The following is a 19,736-nucleotide window of genomic DNA, read 5'->3' as shown; positions in this document are numbered from 1 at the left end:
GAATGACGTGAGTATTACATGTAGTGAGTTGGTCCTACCGCAGGAGAAGGGTCCACAGCCAGATAGGGAATGGAAGACCAGCAGGAAGAGCAGTGCAAGAAAGATAGTGCAGGGATCCCCTGTGGTCATCCCCCTGCAAAACAGATACACCGCTTTGAGTACTGTTGGGGGGGATGACTCATCAGGGGAGGGCAGCAGCAGCCAAGTTCATGGCACCGTGGCTGGCTCTGCTGCACAGGAGGGCAGGAAAAAGATTGGGAGCGCGATAGTGATAGGGGATTCGATGGTGAGGGGAATAGATAGCCGTTTCTGCGGCCGCAATCGAGACTCCAGGATGGTATGTTGCCTCCCTGGTGCAAGGGTCAAGGATGTCTCGGAGTGGATGCAGGACATTCTGAAATGGGAGGGAGAACAGCCAGTTGTCGTGGTGCACATTGGTACCAACGACATAGGTAAAAAAAGGGATGAGGTCCTACGAAAAGAATTTAAGGAGCTAGGAGCTAAATTAAAAAGTAGGACCTCAAAAGTAGTAATCTCGGGATTGCTACCAGTGCCACGTGCTAGTCAGAGTAGGAATCGCAGGATAGCGCAGATGAATATGTGGCTTGAGCAGTGGTGCAGCAGGGAGGGATTCAAATTCCTGGGGCATTGGAACCGGTTCTGGGGGAAGTGGGAACAGTACAAACCGGACGGTCTGCACCTGGGCAGGACCGGAACCAATGTCCTAGGGGGAGTGTTTGCTAGTGCTGTTGGGGAGGAGTTAAACTAATATGGCAGGGGGATGGGAACCTATGCAGGGAGACAGAGGGAGACAAAAAGGAGGCAAAAGCAAAAGACAGAAAGGAGATGAAGAAAAGTGGAGGGCAGAGAAACCCAAGGCAAAGAACAAAAAGGGCCACTGTACAGCAAAATTCTAAAAGGATAGAGGGTGTTAAAAAAACAAGCCTGAATGCTTTGTGTCTTAATGCAAGGAGTATCCGCAATAAGGTGGATGAATTAACTGTGCAAATAGATGTTAACAAATATGATGTGGTTGGGATTAAGGAGACGTGGCTCCAGGATGATCAGGGCTGGGAACTCAACATCCAGGGGTATTCAACATTCAGGAAGGATAGAATAAAAGGAAAAGGAGGTGGGGTAGCATTGCTGGTTAAAGAGGAGATTAATGCAATAGTTAGGAAAGACATTAGCTTGGATGATGTGGAATCTATATGGGTAGAGCTGCAGAACACTAAAGGGCAAAAAACGTTAATGGGACTTGTGTACAGACCTCCAAACAGTAGTAGTGATGTTGGGGAGGGCATCAAACAGGAAATTAGGAGTGTATGCAATAAAGGTGCAGCAGTTATAATGGGTGACTTTAATATGCACATAGATTGGGCTAGCCAAACTGGAAGCAATACGGTGGAGGAGGATTTCCTGGAGTGCATAAGGGATGGTTTTCTAGACCAATATGTCGAGGAACCAACTAGGGGGGAGGCCATCTTAGACTGGGTGTTGTGTAATGAGAGGGGATTAATTAGCAATCTCATTGTGCGAGGCACCTTGGGGAAGAGTGACCATAATATGATGGAATTCTGCATTAGGATGGAGAATGAAACAGTTAATTCAGAGACCATGGTCCAGAACTTAAAGAAGGCTAACTTTGAAGGTATGAGGCGTGAATTGGCTAAGATAGATTGGCGAATGATACTTAAGGGGTTGACTGTGGATGGGCAATGGCAGACATTTAGAGACCGCATGGATGAATTACAACAATTGTACATTCCTGTCTGGCGTAAAAATAAAAAAGGGAAGGTGGCTCAACCGTGGTTATCTAGGGAAATCAGGGATAGTATTAAAGCCAAGGAAGTGGCATACAAATTGGCCAGAAATAGCAGCGAACCTGGGGACTGGGAGAAATTTAGAACTCAGCAGAAGAGGACAAAGGGTTTGATTAGGGCAGGGAAAATAGAGTACGAGAAGAAGCTTGCAGGGAACATTAAGGCGGATTGCAAAAGTTTCTATAGGTATGTAAAGAGAAAAAGGTTAGTAAAGACAAACGTAGGTCCCCTGCAGTCAGAATCAGGGGAAGTCATAACGGGGAACAAAAAAATGGCAGACCAATTGAACAAGTACTTTGGTTCAGTATTCACTAAGGAGGACACAAACAACCTTCCGGATATAAAAGGGGTCAGAGGGTCTAATAAGGAGGAGGAACTGAGGGAAATCTTTATTAGTCGGGAAATTGTGTTGGGGAAATTGATGGGATTGAAGGCCGATAAATCCCCAAGGCCTGATGGACTGCATCCCAGAGTACTTAAAGAGGTGGCCTTGAAAATAGCGGATGCATTGACAGTCATTTTCCAACATTCCATTGACTCTGGATCAGTTCCTATCGAGTAGAGGGTAGCCAATGTAACCCCACTTTTTAAAAAAGGAGGGAGAGAGAAAGGAGGGCATTATAGACCGGTCAGCCTGACCTCAGTAGTGGGTAAAATGATGGAATCAATTATTAAGGATGTCATAGCAGCGCATTTGGAAAATGGTGACATGATAGGTCCAAGTCAGCATGGATTTGTGAAAGGGAAATCATGCTTGACAAATCTTCTGGAATTTTTTGAGGCTGTTTCTAGTAAAGTGGACAAAGGAGAACCAGTTGATGTGGTATATTTGGACTTTCAGAAGGCTTTCGACAAGGTCCCACACAGGAGATTAATGTGCAAAGTTAGAGCACATGGGATTGGGGGTAGTGTGCTGACGTGGACTGAGAACTGGTTGTCAGACAGGAAGCAAAGAGTAGGAGTAAATGGGTACTTTTCAGAATGGCAGGCAGTGACTAGTGGGGTACCGCAGGGTTCTGTGCTGGGGCCCCAGCTGTTTACATTGTACATTAATGATTTAGACGAGGGGATTAAATGTAGTATCTCCAAATTTGCGGATGACACTAAGTTGGGTGGCAGTGTGAGCTGCGAGGAGGATGTTATGAGGTTGCAGAGTGACTTGGATAGGTTAGGTGAGTGGGCAAATGCGTGGCAGATGAAGTATAATGTGGATAAAGGTGAGGTTATCCACTTTGGTGGTAAAAACAGAGAGACAGACTATTATCTGAATGGTGACAGATTAGGAAAAGGGGAGGTGCAACGAGACCTGGGTGTCATGGTACATCAGTCATTGAAGGCTGGCATGCAGGTACAGCAGGCGGTTAAGAAAGCAAATGGCATGTTGGCCTTCATAGCGAGGGGATTTGAGTACAGGGGCAGGGAGGTATTGCTACAGTTGTGCAGGGCCTTGGTGAGGCCACACCTGGAGTATTGTGTACAGTTTTGGTCTCCTAACTTGAGGAAGGACATTCTTGCTATTGAGGGAGTGCAGCGAAGATTCACCAGACTGATTCCCGGGATGGTGGGACTGACCTATCAAGAAAGACTGGATCAACTGGGCTTGTATTCACTGGAGTTCAGAAGAGTGAGAGGGGACCTCATAGAAACGTTTAAAATTCTGACGGGTTTGGACAGGTTGGATGCAGGAAGAATGTTCCCAATGTTGGGGAAGTCCAGAACCAGGGGTCACATTCTAAGGATAAGGGGTAAGCCATTTAGGACCGAGATGAGAAACTTCTTCACCCAGAGTGGTGAACCTGTGGAATTCTCTACCACAGAAAGTAGTTGAGGCCAATTCACTAAATATATTCAAAAGGGAGTTAGATGAAGTCCTTACTACTCGGGGGATCAAGGGGTATGGCGAGAAAGCAGGAAGAGGGTACTGAAGTTTCATGTTCAGCCATGAACTCATTGAATGGCGGTGCAGGCTAGAAGGGCTGAATGGCCTGCTCCTGCACCTATTTTCTATGTTTCTATCAGTCACTAGCTACTCCCTAAACAAATAAAGGTTAGTGCAAAACTTCTCATATTAAGTAGAGCCGTTTAAAATTCCCAGTAGGTCTTTTATACAGGTTCAATTAAGTTGTCAATTGTGCAAGCTCTTTGAATGTCGTTATTTGAGTGGAACTTCCACAATTCAGGGTGTGAACTAGCACCTTTACGGTATGGAACATGAGAGATTCATGCACTGGCTGTGTGTTTACATGGCTAAATTATCTTCTAACTAGACAGCAAATTTTGTGGGTCTACCATTTTACCACTGGGATATGGATTTAGCAGCATAAACATGAGGAGGCAGCACAAAGATACCAGCCCCCTGCCAACAAGTGTCAGTTTAAAATTGCCTTCAATGTAAAAACACAGAATTATTAGCATAATCAACAATCCTTCCAGTTTTCTGCAAAGGACTGATTATTCAGAGGGACATCTGATAATATAACTTACGTGTCCGATCTTGATTCCAGGCATGGCATGTGATTGGCTCGAACAAGAATTGGTGGCGAGACATTCTAGTGTCAAGGCTTCTTTATGACCGCCACTGAACCTGTAAGATTTTATAGAGCGCGAAATAATGCTTCAGTATTTTGAACATATATCTATTCAAATGTACTAATTCTCCCCATATTAAAATCTTAAAACACCACTGACCAGTATTATTTTCAGTAATCTATTCCCAATTATTGAAAGGACTAGGGCAGCCACATTTTCTGTCACCTAGATTCAACACCTAATCAGTATTACCTCTAAAAGGACAGACTTAAAAAAAATCAAGTAAATGGACAACAACTGTTATCACAGCTCTTCACATTACCCTTTTGTCTGAATACATCGACACTAGCTGTGCTTTTTTTAACCTTTAAGATTTTCTCATGAAATATATTATTCAGTATACATTATTCTTATATTACAACAGCGACTACACTTCAAAAGTACTTCATTGGCTGTAAAGCGCTGGGGTCGTGAAAGATGCTATATAAATACAAGTCTTTCTTTCTATTCTCCAGCTGAACCAGCAGAGAGCTAATCTGCTCTAATGCCTCTAAATAACCAAAGGCGAACAAGAGATATTCTTTAAAGAGGAGCACCTAACCTATACACTGTACCGTACCAAGATGCCAAAACCAAGTTTGGAGAAACTGCAGGTATGAACCTGCGCTCTAATCATTGTGTTCAAAGGATGGGTGCTCTGGAATGGTTAGAATCTGTACTTCAATTGTTTCAGAGCAGCCATCCACAAACACCTTTACAGCCTGAACATACGAATGAATCACAAAGAATTGAATCATTGTTTTGATTTGAACACTGAAAGTGTCTTTGATCACCGGATGCCAACAAGTTACGCAGAGAATAGGAATGTAGGAGCCCGGAAAATACCTTTGTAATCCATCTGGATGGTCCTAAAGTTCAAAAAATAGCTCTACTTATTATTCCTCAACTACTTTGATCACCAAAACATAATCCAGCTCCCTCTCAAATTGACCAATACTATCTGACTCCACTATCTCTGCAGGTAGTCTGTTCCACACATTATGAACCAGTGTGTGGAACAAGAAATCAACATCAGAAGCTGTCCCTATTCTGTGCCTTCCGACCTTGTGGACCAATCTCCTGTACGACTGACTAAGGGACAAGCATAGTTTAATGAAGGTCATTGAACACCATTATAATGGAACGGAGAGGACACACTACGCTCTTCCAGTTACCATGGGGCAGAATAATAACTACAGTGCATCACTTAGCTTTCAAAAACAAAATATACATTTGCAATTGAAATGAAACCTTACATGACAAATTTAGTATCTTCAATAATTTCCTTCCTAAACGATCTCCTGTAAAAGTGATGATGTGCTGGAGGATGATGGCCTCAATCATTAAACCTATGCATAATTTCCCTAGACAATGCACGTGTTAAATATTAAATATAATTAGGCAGCTATGATTAGCAACATTTTGCTCTCGAAATCAGAGCTCATGTTTTGTCCTCAATTTTGATCAAGGATTTCTATTTTACTTGCACTGCTTAGTTGTAACTGGAAAATATTTTCATCCAAAGTAGCGAGAGACTGATTGTTCCATCTTTAAGTAAATATTGGGACTGATTTTTCCTGTATTTGTCAGAAAAGGTCTAACAGAGGAAATCTGGTCTGCAATGTGGAGAACAAACTATCACAGCAGTAACAACCAGAGTGCAGCAGAGTTGTCAAAAGTCCAATTTAAGAATTACATTTCTTGCAAGAATTTATTTACACTTAATAGCTATAAAGGACACGATTCAGACAGATATTTGTAAAAGCGGTGTTTTAGCAATGTTAATTGTAACAGAATGTGTAGCCGTTTTCCTGTAGTACCTAATTCCTCAATTAATTCACCTTTCAAGTGTCAACTTAACATAAATGTGTGAAATTCCACCCAAGCATAGAAAGCACTTTCATATCAGAGAAATAGACTTTTTATTCCCATATTATTAATAATGACAGACTGTGCAGGAGATTTAAGGTTGCCTGGGTAACAGAGCATCTTCCATTTGAGAATGCCAAATTCAAGCAACTGCTTTGGTGCTGTAAGTGCACTCTGACTCTGGTAAATGTTACTGATGATTGTGATAAACCATTACTCGGTCTTTTGTAACCAATCACTACAGCAATGAGGAACAATGGGCATTCTTCACTGGAGAACAGTTTAGAACATCCTGCATAAGAGTCACCAAAATTAATTCTTCACCCAGACCATCAGAACATGTTGGGATTGTTGGTGACAAATCAAATCTCAGCGCTAGGATAGAGACACATTTGGCAGTGAGCCTCATTTGAAAAGGTGACTGAAATGCTGATTAACAAAACTGAAACAAAAACAAAAAAATCCCACTTTCTGCCAGCTAGCTAGGATTAACACTTTTACTCATAAGAATTTCAAGAATTTGCTTTTTGACAACTGGAGTTGGCTGACCATTTTGTGCCTAGCAAAAGAGAAAAGGTTAATTTAAGCACTCCTAATACATTCATGCAGAAACAACTTTAAAAATTACTTATTTCCAGATTTTAAAGCCACAGGACTGACAACACTACATCACAAATAAAACCCACTCAATTCCTTCTTCCTACTCCAGTTAATGAGCCACAGTAACATAGCAGTGACAGATTAATAAAACTTCAGTGTTGTCACTGGTGTAATCGTTTAGTGCAGTCACTGTGCATGTGTGTTTGTAGTTTGATAAAAAGCCTGTGAAATCTCTAAGTTTCATATGAAATGTTTTTACATATAGTTTACTGAAATTCAAAGTTGTTCTTTGCACGAAACATTCTTTGAACTGAAATAAACTGAATTAATCAATAATTATAATTCAGTAATATAGCACGGTGGAATTCTGTGCTAAAAATTCAACATATGATAATCTGAATTAAGAGCAGACTACATATGTATATATTTCCATTGTTTTACAACGCAAAAGCTTAATTCCTATCACGATTTAAGAAATGACTTTGTGAGGCACTTTACAGGAAGCACTGTCAAACACCGATAAAATAGCACATAAAACCAGTGAATGGGCATTACTGTTGTACTTTGTGGTTTTATTGCTGGTGAATGTGCCCTGGTTTTAACTGCCATTCATTGATACGAAGATTGCAATATCTCACTTTCATGTAGACTTGGATTGCTGTGAAGCACAGGTAACAGCGATGACAGTAAAAGGCTGAAGAGCAGAAATTAGTACCATTCTGAGTGGGAATGCAATGGTAGCATTTGTAGTTGAATTGCAGTCAGCAATTTTATATTATAATGCTGGTGCTGCTTTGAATGTGCAGTCAGCAGGATTTAAATATTGATTCAACGCAAGTTAGTTTGTGCACAATTGTGCATTTGGCTCCCTGTCCCTTTTGATCAGTGCTCCGATATATTATTTGTAAAAGTTTTCACTTTGAACTTTGAAAAACTGTGAAACATTGTGTGCCATGAAGGGAGAGTTAATGGACTAGATGCGTTGAGCTTTGATGGATCCAACAGACTTTTCTCATCTTTCACTTGTGTTATGTGCACTATGGCCTGTAATGTATTTATTACACTAATATAAATAGGCAATGGAGAAAAACAATTAGCCAGTACATTTTAATATTGAGCGATAAGCTACATGTATGTTGCACTTCATTCATTCACCTTAAATTGCTCCCCCACTACCCCAAAAAGTACTTCCAAGTGTTCTATAGTTCAAAATGCTCTTAACAAGCACTGAGTATGGTAGATCAAAATTCTATCGTTTTACTGCTGGGTGCTTTTCACAGTCCAAGGAAACAGTATGTAAATTTCACATATCCATTACATTTTGCTGATAGAGACTGAAAACACAGTTAAACGTGGTATCCTGATATAGGATTTAACATTTCAATCTACAATTTTGCTCTTTCAACCCAAGGTGTGTAATAGAATCATAGAAATTTACAGCAAGAAAGGAGGCCACTTGGGCCCATTGTGTCCGCGCCGGCCAACAAAGAGCTATCCAGCCTAATCCCACTTCCCAGCTCTTGGTCCACTGCCCTGTAGGTTACAGCACTTCAAGTGCACATCCAAGTACTTTTTAAATGTGGTGAGGATTTCTGCCACTACCACCCTTTCAGTCAGTGATATTCTTAATTAGATATTATATTCCAGTCTTTTGTTGCTAAACTATTTCCATAACCTAAAAGAATTCCACAAGGTTGTGGAACTTGTCCAGCATCACATTATTACATATGAAGAACGTAGCATCGTGATAACATCACTGGACTAGTAATCCAGAGGCCTGGAAGAATGCTCCAGAGACACGGGTTCAAATCCCACCACGGCAGCTGTGGAATTTAAATTCAATTAATTACTTACTGGATTGTCGTACAAACCCATCTTGTTGACTAATGTCCTTATATGTGACTCCAGACCCACAGCAATGTGGTTGACTCAGTTGTACACAACCGCTTTGAAAAACACCACTGCAGCGGTTCACGGCAGTGGCTCACCGCCATCATCTCAAAGGCAATTAGGGATGGGCAATAAATGCTGGCCTTGCCAGTGATGCCCACATCCCAGGAACAAATAAAAAAAAGATATCAACCATGACCACCCAAGGCTGAAAACATATTTTAGAATATTGCTGTTTGAATTACATAAATATTCTGTGCAACAGGACTTGAATATGTGATCAAATGTATAAAAAGGTCTTAGTCAATGGGATGGTGACAGTAGTTGACTCCTGTCATTTTCTGCTGATTAAATATCCTTATGAAGACACTTGATAAACGACATTATTTTTAGCTGAGCACTTGAGAAAGAAAGAATTTGCATTTATACAGTACTTTTCACACCCTCCGGATGTTGTAAAGTGCTTGCAGCCAATTAATTACTTCTCAAGTGTAGTCACTGTTATTTTAGTCAGAAAGGCATGTCAAGCCCATGTGCCGGCTGTTGTGTCATTGAAACACCTGTAAATTCATCCTTTTTTGGCGTGGAAACAAGTCATCCTTGTTTCGAGGGACTGCCTATGATGATGATGAGTCAGAAAGGCGGCAAGGTGCAAGATCCTCCAAACAGCAATGAGATGAGTGACTCGTTAATCTATTTTGGTGGTGTTTGAGGGATGAATGTTGGCTAGAATACCAAAGAACTTCTGGTTCTTCAAATATGGGCCTGTATTTTCCGGTGCGTATACATCCGTAAGGACTGGGTTTTCGCACGCGAAGCACATGCGTGAAAACCAGGAACCTGCGATCTGTCAAGAACTTTGCTGACAGATCGTAGCCATCGTAGGGAAAAGGGCATTCGCGGGTGGAATGTTGGGTACTGCCCAGTGAATGCTCGTGAAATTCTTACGCCGCCTGCTTTTACCAGCGCAAGTGTTTAAATGATTTTTTTTTTAAATTCAATTATTTAAACATTTAAACACTTGAAAAATAAGTTACGGTTATTTTTAGCCCTTTAAAACATTTACATTTATTTTTCAAAAAATTTCATTTAAAAAAAATGTTTAAGCAAATTATATTTTAATTAATTTTAAATATGTTTTTTTTTAATTTGATATGTAAATGTGTCTTTATGTGATTTCCCATTCATGCTTATGGGGATTATGTACATATGGAATCACCATAAGCACGAATGGGGAGCCACTGACTTTCATGACGTGGGCTGGCCCAAGCAATCCCAGGGCGCTTGCGAACCCCATGTGCCCGAGATACGTGGGCCTCTGCACAAGTCTACGCATGGAAGCCCAGGAATGGGAGGCTCTGTGATGCGGAGGCAGAAGGTAGGCTCGGATTTTATTTGCGGATCGGAGGCATTTCTCCACGGGAACTGCAAAGTCAGACCCATGGCCATGTGATCTTTTATGTCCATCTGAAGCACGAGGACTGGGCATTGGTTTAACTTGCACCAAATGCAACACGCCCTCAGTACTGCACTGAACTGTCTGTTTAAATTCAGTGACCAAGGTGTGTACAGATGTGTAAAATGCATAGCAGTTGACTAGTCTAAATAACCCAACTTCAACTCCAATTTTCCTAATTCTTGAAGCAAGCAAAACAACTCTAAACTGCCGTCACGGAGTATTTTTGAAACTTCAAGAAAATAATTTAGCAAAAGCTTTATGGCCTGCAGTCACAATCAACTCATTTCTGCTGTGATTCTTATCTTCGACAAGAGCACTTTACATTCCTTCTCTCTTATCTTATTGTTCCCCACCCTATTCAGACTTCAACCTAATGACTCAAGTCTCATTACACTGAAGACATGCGAGGCTGGTACAATCCAACCGTAAACTCAAAACAAACATCCAATCTAAAACCAATGCAAAGTACAACCTTCTGTAGTAATAGGCATTTCAGGGCACAGATAGTGACTAACCCCAACTCCATATGCTAAATAAAAATCAAGACTCCTCCGTGGAAGGAGCATTTGATAGCTCCTCCATTCACTACTGTTTTTTGCAGAGTGCGCATGGTGGAAATCTCTCCAAAATAAGCAATGCAGTGTGTTATTTATAGAATTGCAAAGTTAAATTATATATTGGTTCCTGGGATGAAGGGATTGTCTTATGAGGAAAGGTTGAGCAGTTTGGGCTTGTAGTCACTGGAGTTTAGAAGAATGAGAGATGATCTTATTGAAACATACAAGATTTTGAGGGGGCTCGACAGGATAGATATTGAGGATGCTTCCCCTCGTGGGAGAATCGAGAACTTGGCGGCATAGTTTCAAAATAAGGGGTCGCCCATTTAAGATGGAGATAAGGAGCAAAAATGCAGTAAAAATCTCAGTTTGGTTCAATGGTAGTACTCCCACCTGTCAGAGGTCATGAGTTCAAGTCCCACTCCAGGGACTTGAGGACAGAACTACTAAGGGAGTATTTCATTGTTTGTAGTGCCACCTTTCAGGCAAGATATTAAACTGAGACCCCGCCTGCCTATTCAGGTGAATCTAAAAGACATGGTAGTATTTAAAGAGGTGAAGGGACATTCTCCCAGTGCCCTGGCCAACATGTATCTCTCAACCAACACTGGAATTGATCATTTATTTTACTGCTGTTTGCAGGACCGTGTCACGCACAAATTGGCTGCCATGCTTGCCTACAGAACAACAGTATCTACACTTCAAAATAATTAATTGGCTGTGAAGCACTTTGGAGCATCCCAAGAATGTGAAAGGTGCTATATAAATGCAAGTTCTTTCTAACATTTAACCTGCTACAGTTTGTTCTCTGCAACTGACCATCAATATTTAAATTATTTATCTTCCTATTTGTGTATTATTCATTTAACAAAAAAAGCTATTACCAAAATTGCTAATAGGCTTGCTTATTGGTACAAATACGCTACAGGAAAATAGCACTTACATCAGTATGCTTTGAATAAAATAATCTAAATCCACCATGTCAATTTGCTCCCACCACAATCACCACCACTAACAAGCCCATAACTGCTTTACTCTAGTGCTATAAGGCTCAACATTCTCTTTCTGAACACAACCTAAACCTGGAAGGGTATATACACGTGAATGAAAAAGTCACATGCCCATTATGCTTCATTGAAACCCCTGTGGTGAAACCTCATTCCCCAAATGTGAATGCATTTAAAAAGGAAAACCTCCACACAAGATTTAAAGTTTTCACATGAATTCCTTCCCAAACTTTACATATTATTGATTAGCTAACACAACATAATGTAGAACATGGTCTCCTTGGTGACAACGGATACCTAATGGCTTTCTGAGGAGCATCACCAATCTGATCAAATCCTTTGCCAGGTATGCAAACACATGCCTCAAATTCCTAACATCTTAGGCTTTCTCTCCCTCTAAATAAAAAGCTCTGGATTTTACAAATCGTCCCCCCGCCCCCATCCCCATAATTATTGCATCTGAGGGTGTAGATACAGAAAGGCGGAATACAAAAATGTAGATTTTCATTCGTTCGAATAGAGAATTACTGCAGTACACTAAACAGAGAATTGTTGTAACACTTGAGCTTCAGTTTGGCCAGAATGGCAAACGGACTTTGGTGAACTCCAGTGGAACATCTGAGTGTCTCTGACCGCCTGGCGCTGGAGTAACTATGAAGCGAACTGTGCCGGCACTATATTTTTATTCACTCTCCAACTTCTCGGTTATGTTAGCGGTCCCGGGGTACTGCCGTAGCCTGGGACCGGTCCCGCGACCCCCGGGGGGGGGGGGGGGGAGGTAGGTCATGATGGGGTGGGTGGAAGCCAAGCTTTTTAAAAATTCTCCTTCCTGGGTCTCGGCGGTCATTTCCTAGCCGGGGTTCCCGCGGAGTGCGAGCGGCAGACCGGGCCCTTGCCGCCCTCCCGCCTCTCTATCGGTCGGTTGCCGGCTCCTTCCCGGCCTAGGCCTCAACGGCTTCTTTTCCCACTTGGGGCCCGGCGTCCTTGTCTCGATTTCCCCCCCACCCCACTTCTCCTCACCCACCGTCCCCTCACAGCCCAGCCCGAACCCGGCTCCGCGGACTCCCCTGCCGGGCCGTTACCTGGCGCGGTGTGTCGGTGTCGCGGTTGAATTCGCGGACTCTGGTCAGTCGACACGAATTCGATCGCCAAGCGGAGACGGGACTGTCGGCGATCCGGGAGCGGCACCCGCGTGGACGCGCACGCACGCGCGGCTCTGGGAACGCGAACACGCACGTACGTACGTATGCGGAGCTCCGAGAACGTGAACACGCACGTACGGCGCGCCCACAAAGCCGTTGCTATGGAGCGCTCCCTTCTAGTCGTATCAGTATTACCTGGCAACCCTCGCTTAATTAAACGAAAGACGTGCATTTTTGAAGCGCCTTTCACGACCACCGGAAGAGGTGGGCACCGGAGGGACTGGAGTGCATCATCACGCCCGGCAACCAAATTTTAATTTGATTTTACGTTTTAAAGTTTAATTTGTTTTAATTGCCGGTGCTTTTAGTGTCCCCTTCCCTTTTATAGGGGGCACTGGGGAAAAATTGTGATTTTAGTGCCCAAAAAAAAAAACCAAAAAAAGAAAAACACAAAAAAAAAAAAAAAGGGGGGGAAAAAAAAGGGCCTTGTAAATGCCTGGAGTGTCACCCAGGTCGGGTGACACTCTTTAAAGTTTTATGTTTTCGCAGATAAACTCAAAAGAGTTTCACGACCACCGGATTCATCGGGGACTTGGCCTGGAGGGTGGTGCACGGAGCAGTGCCGTGCAATAAATTTTTAAGCCGGTTCACGGACTCCCAGGCCACCTGCAATTTCTGCGGTCTGGAGGAGTCCGTGTTCCATGTTTTTATTGAATGCACGAGGTTGCAGCCCCTGTTCCATTATTTGAAGGGGCTGCTCCTGAAATTCTGGCTGCACTTCAGTCCCACTCTCCTGATCTTTGGGCACCCTGTGCGGAGGGGAGCGGGTAGGTCCGAAGGCCTCCTCGTAGGACTGCTCCTGGGCACGGCCAAGGGTGCCATCAGCCGGTCCAGGCAGCGGGCGGTCGAGGGGGTCGTTCAACCTGACTGCCTGCCTCTCTTCCGCTCTTACATCCGATCCAGGGTGTCCTTGGAGATGGAGCACGCGGTGTCCACCGGCACGCTCGCGGCCTTCCGCGAGAGATGGGCACCGGAGGGACTGGAGTGCATCATCACGCCCGGCAACCAAATTTTAATTTGATTTTACGTTTTAAAGTTAATTTGTTTTAATTGCCGGTGCTTTTAGTGTCCCCTTCCCTTTTATAGGGGGCACTGGGGAAAAATTGTGATTTTAGTGCCCAAAAAAAAAAAACAAAAAAAAAAAACACAAAAAAGGGGGGAAAAAAAAAAATGGGCCTTGTAAATGTCTGGAGTGTCACCCAGGTCGGGTGGCACAGTTTAATGTTTATGTTTTCGCAGGTAGACTCTAAAAGAGTTTCACGACCACCGGAAGAGGTGGGCACCGGAGGGACTGGAGTGCATCATCACGCCCGGCAACCAAATTTTAATTTGATTTTACGTTTTAAAGTTTAATTTGTTTTAATTGCCGGTGCTTTTAGTGTCCCCTTCCCTTTTATAGGGGGCACTGGGGAAAAATTGTGATTTTAGTGCCCAAAAAAAAAAACCAAAAAAAGAAAAACACAAAAAAAAAAAAAAAGGGGGGGAAAAAAAAGGGCCTTGTAAATGCCTGGAGTGTCACCCAGGTCGGGTGACACTCTTTAAAGTTTTATGTTTTCGCAGATAAACTCAAAAGAGTTTCACGACCACCGGATTCATCGGGGACTTGGCCTGGAGGGTGGTGCACGGAGCAGTGCCGTGCAATAAATTTTTAAGCCGGTTCACGGACTCCCAGGCCACCTGCAATTTCTGCGGTCTGGAGGAGTCCGTGTTCCATGTTTTTATTGAATGCACGAGGTTGCAGCCCCTGTTCCATTATTTGAAGGGGCTGCTCCTGAAATTCTGGCTGCACTTCAGTCCCACTCTCCTGATCTTTGGGCACCCTGTGCGGAGGGGAGCGGGTAGGTCCGAAGGCCTCCTCGTAGGACTGCTCCTGGGCACGGCCAAGGGTGCCATCAGCCGGTCCAGGCAGCGGGCGGTCGAGGGGGTCGTTCAACCTGACTGCCTGCCTCTCTTCCGCTCTTACATCCGATCCAGGGTGTCCTTGGAGATGGAGCACGCGGTGTCCACCGGCACGCTCGCGGCCTTCCGCGAGAGATGGGCACCGGAGGGACTGGAGTGCATCATCACGCCCGGCAACCAAATTTTAATTTGATTTTACGTTTTTAAGTTTAATTTGTTTTAATTGCCGGTGCTTTTAGTGTCCCCCTTCCCTTTTATAGGGGGCACTGGGGAAAATTGTGATTTTAGTGCCCAAAAAAAAAACCAAAAAAGAAAAACACAAAAAAAAAACACAAAAAAGGGGGGAAAAAAAAAAAGGGCCTTGTAAATGTCTGGAGTGTCACCCAGGTCGGGTGGCACCGTTTAATGTTTTATGTTTTCGCAGGTAAACTCAAAAGAGTTTCACGACCACCGGATTCATCGGGGACTTGGCCTGGAGGGTGGTGCACGGAGCAGTGCCGTGCAACAAATTTTTAAGCCGGTTCACGGACTCCCAGGCCGCCTGCAATTTCTGCGGTCTGGAGGAGTCCGTGTTCCATGTTTTTATTGAGTGCACAAGGTTGCAGCCCCTGTTCCATTATTTGAAGGGGCTGCTCCTGAAATTCTGGCTGCACTTCAGTCCCACTCTCCTGATCTTTGGGCACCCTGTGCGGAGGGGAGCGGGTAGGTCCGAAGGCCTCCTCGTAGGACTGCTCCTGGGCACGGCCAAGGGTGCCAACAGCCGGTCCAGGCAGCGGGCGGTCGAGGGGGTCGTTCAACCTGACTGCCTGCCTCTCTTCCGCTCTTACATCCGGTCCAGGGTGTCCTTGGAGATGGAGCACGCGGTGTCCACCGGTACGCTCGCGGCCTTCCGCGAGAGGTGGGCACCGGAGGGACTGGAGTGCATCATCACGCCCGGCAACCAAATTTTAATTTGATTTTACGTTTTTTAAGTTTAATTTGTCTTAATTGCCGGTGCTTTTAGTGTCCCCCTTCCCTTTTATAAGGGGGCACTGGGGAAAATTGTGATTTTAGTGCCCAAAAAAAAAAAAAAAGAAAAACAAACAAAAAAAAGGGCCTTGTAAATGTCTGGAGTGTCACCCAGGTCGGGTGGCACCGTTTAATGTTTTTATGTTTTGCAGGTAAACTCAAAAGAGTTTCACGACCACCGGATTCATCGGGGACTTGGCCTGGAGGGTGGTGCACGGAGCAGTGCCGTGCAATAAATTTTTAAGCCGGTTCAAGGACTCCCAGGCCGCCTGCAATTTCTGCGGTCTGGAGGAGTCCGTGTTCCATGTTTTTATTGAGTGCACAAGGTTGCAGCCCCTGTTCCATTATTTGAAGGGGCTGCTCCTGAAATTCTGGCTGCACTTCAGTCCCACTCTCCTGATCTTTGGGCACCCTGTGCGGAGGGGAGCGGGTAGGTCCGAAGGCCTCCTCGTAGGACTGCTCCTGGGCACGGCCAAGGGTGCCATCAGCCGGTCCAGGCAGCGGGCGGTCGAGGGGGTCGTTCAACCTGACTGCCTGCCTCTCTTCCGCTCTTACATCCGATCCAGGGTGTCCTTGGAGATGGAGCACGCGGTGTCCACCGGTACGCTCGCGGCCTTCCGCGAGAGGTGGGCACCGGAGGGACTGGAGTGCATCATCACGCCCGGCAACCAAATTTTAATTTGATTTTACGTTTTAAAGTTTAATTTGTTTTAATTGCCGGTGCTTTTAGTGTCCCCTTCCCTTTTATAGGGGGCACCGGAAAAAATTTGATTTTAGCGCCCCAAAAAAAAAACCCAAAAAAAGAAAAAAAAGGGGCCTTGTAAATGTCTGCTGTGTCATCCAGGGCGGGTGGCACGGTTTAATGTTTTATGTTTTACAGATAAACTCGAAAAGAGTTTCACGACCACCGGGCCTCGAGGAAATCCCCTCCGTGCCTTTCAGTTCCGCGCGGAGGGGTTTCCTGTACGGGCTGCTCCTGCACACTCTCAACTTTGCCATCCTCGCCGGCCGTCCGGACACGCCATGGCGTACCATCTTGCCGTCCGGAGGAGGCGGGGGTCCCCGATGGAGGGCACTCTATGCAGGAGTCCTCCCACTATTCATCGGGGACTTGGCCTGGAGGGTGGTGCACGGAGCAGTGCCGTGCAACAAATTTTTAAGCCGGTTCACGGACTCCCAGGCCGCCTGCAATTTCTGCGGTCTGGAAGAGTCCGTGTTCCATGTTTTTATGGAATGCACGAGGTTGCAGCCCCTGTTTTATTATTTAAAGGGGCTGCTCCTGAAATTCTGGCTGCACTTCAGTCCCACACTCCTGATCTTTGGGCACCCTGTGCGGAGGGGAGCGGGTAGGTCCGAGGGCCTCCTCGTAGGACTGCTCCTGGGCACGGCCAAGGGTGCCAACAGCCGGTCCAGGCAGCGGGCGGTCGAGGGGGTCGTTCAACCTGACTGCCTGCCTCTCTTCCGCTCTTACATCCGGTCCAGGGTGTCCTTGGAGATGGAGCACGCGGTGTCCACCGGTACGCTCGCGGCCTTCCGCGAGAGGTGGGCACCGGAGGGACTGGAGTGCATCGTCACGCCCGGCAACCAAATTTTAATTTGATTTTATGTTTTAAAGTTTAATTTGTTTTAATTGCCGGTGCTTTTAGTGTCCCCCTCCCCTTTTATAGGGGGCACTGGAGGAAAAAATGTGATTTTAGTGCCCAAAAAAAAACCAAAAAAAAAGAAAAACACACAAAAAAAACCACAAAAAAGAAAAAAAAGGGCCTTGTAAATATCTGGTGTGTCATCCAGGGCGGGTGGCACGGTTTAATGTTTAAGTTTTTTCAGGTAAACTCCAAAAGAGTTTCACGACCACCGGACGTACCGAAGCGCTTTACAGCCAATGAAGTATTTTTTTTTGAAGTGTTGTCATGGTTGTAATGTAGGAAACGCAGCAGCCAATTTCGCACAGCAAGCTCCCACAAACTGTGATGTGATAACAACAACTTTTATTGAAATAGCGCCTTTAACATAGTGAAACGTCCCAAGGCGCTTCACAGCAGTGTTATAAACGAAAACACATAAATCTGACACTAAGCCACATAAGACGAAATTACAGCAGATGACCAAAAGCTCGGTCAAAAGGGTAGGTGTTAAAGAGCGTCTTAAAGGAGGGTAGAGAGGTTTAGGGAGGGAGTTCCAGAGCTTGGGGCCCAGGCAGCTGAAGGCACGGCCGCCAATGGTTGAGCGATTATAATCAGGCATGCTCAAGAGGATATAATTTGAGGAATACAGACATCTTGTGGGGTTGTGAGGCTGAAAGAGATTACATAGGGAGGGGCAAGGCCATGGAGGGATTTGTAAATAAGGACGAGAATTTTGAAATCAAGGCGTTGTTAACCGGGAGCCAATGTAGGTCAGCGAACATAGGGGTAATAGGTGATCGGGACGGTGTGAGTTAGGACACAGGGATGCCGAGTTTTGGATGACCTCAAATTTACCTCAGTTAGAATGTGGGAGGCCAGCCAGGAGTGCGTAGGAGTAGTCAAGTCTAGAGGTAATAGACTATTATGGATGAGCTGAGGCAGGGGCGGAGGCAGGCAATGTAACAGAGGTGGAAGTAGACGGTTTTAGTTATGCCACGGATATGTGGCCGAAAACGAATTTCATGGTTAAATATGATGCCTAGGTTGTGAACAGTCTGGTTTAGCCTCAGATAGATGCTAGGGAGGGGATGGAGTCAGTGGCTAGGGAATGCAGTTTGTGGCGGGGACCAAAGACAATGGCTTTGGTCTTTTCAATACTTAATTGGAGAAAGTTCTTGCTTATATAGTACTGGATGTCAGACAAGCATTCTGACAATTTAGAGACCACGGAGGGGTCGAGAGAAGTGGTGGTGAGGTAGAGCTGGATGTCGTCAGCGTACATGTGGAAACTGACTCCATGTTTTCGGATTATATCGCCAAGGGGCAGCATATAGATGAGAAATAGGACGGGGCCAAGGATAGATTCTTGGGGGACACCAGAGGTAACAATGCGGGAGTGGGAAGAGAAGCCATTGCAGTAGATTTTCTGGCTATGATTAAATCGATAGGAATGGAACCAGGCAAGTGCAGCTGGATGATGGTAGAGAGGCGTTGGAGGAGAATAGAGTAGTCAACTGTGTCAAAGGCTGCAGACAGGTCGAGGAGGACGAGGAGGGATAGTTTACATTTATCACAAAGGATGTCATTTGTGACTTTGATGAGAACCGTTTTGGTACTGTGGCAGGGGTGGAAACCAAATTGAAGGGATTCAAACATGGAGTTCTGGGAAAGATGGGCACGAATTTGGGAGGTGACAATACATTCAAGGACTTTGGGAGGTTAGAGATGGGGCGGTAGCTAGCAACCACAGTGGGGTCAAAAGTTGTTTTTTTGAGGAGCGGGGTGATGACCGCAGATTTGAAGGAGAGCGGAATAGTACCTGAGGAGAACAATTAACAATGTCGGCTAACATGGGAGCCAGAAGCGGAAGTTAGGTGATCAGCAGTTTTGTGGGAATAGGGTCAAGGGAGCAGGAAGTGAGTCTCGAGGCCAAGAGGGGAAATCAGAGAGAAACTAGTGAAAGATGTGAGTTTAGGGCTAGGGCAGAGGGGAACCTCAGAGGAAGTTTGGCCTGATGGGCTAGGGGAAGGAAGGGAACTGGCAGAGGCAGCTGATCAGATGGTCTCAATCTTTGAGACAAATAAGTCCATGGGCTCCTCACACTTGCTGTTGGCAGTGAGTGTGGTGAAGACAGGGGAAAGGGGTTTAAAAAGGTTAGCAGTAGAAAATAGTAGCCGGGGGGGGTTATCTTTGCATTCCAGAATGATTCTAGTGAGCAGTTTTTTGCAG

At 44.9% G+C, this 19,736-nt stretch overlaps 1 protein-coding gene across 1 annotated transcript in view; it reads right to left on the bottom strand.

The window, feature by feature from the left end:
* The window catches only part of LOC139281227 (actin-related protein 2/3 complex subunit 1A), a 42,316-nt gene extending 29,326 nt beyond the window's left edge, over positions 1–12,990 (bottom strand). Inside the window, exons 1-2 of the mRNA XM_070901281.1 lie at positions 12,856–12,990; positions 4,308–4,407 (exon numbers count right to left, since the gene is read on the bottom strand). Of these exons, the coding sequence (XP_070757382.1) occupies positions 4,308–4,371 (64 nt within the window). The 5' untranslated portion in view covers positions 4,372–4,407; positions 12,856–12,990. The remainder of the gene's footprint in view (positions 1–4,307; positions 4,408–12,855) is intronic.
* Positions 12,991–19,736: the final 6,746 nt, after the last annotated feature.

This window comes from Pristiophorus japonicus, chromosome 15 (assembly GCF_044704955.1).
Source record: "Pristiophorus japonicus isolate sPriJap1 chromosome 15, sPriJap1.hap1, whole genome shotgun sequence".
In the NCBI taxonomy this organism is placed as follows: domain Eukaryota; kingdom Metazoa; phylum Chordata; class Chondrichthyes; family Pristiophoridae; genus Pristiophorus; species Pristiophorus japonicus.
Note: the sequence above shows the minus strand (reverse complement) of the source record. Positions and strands in the feature narration are given on the sequence as shown.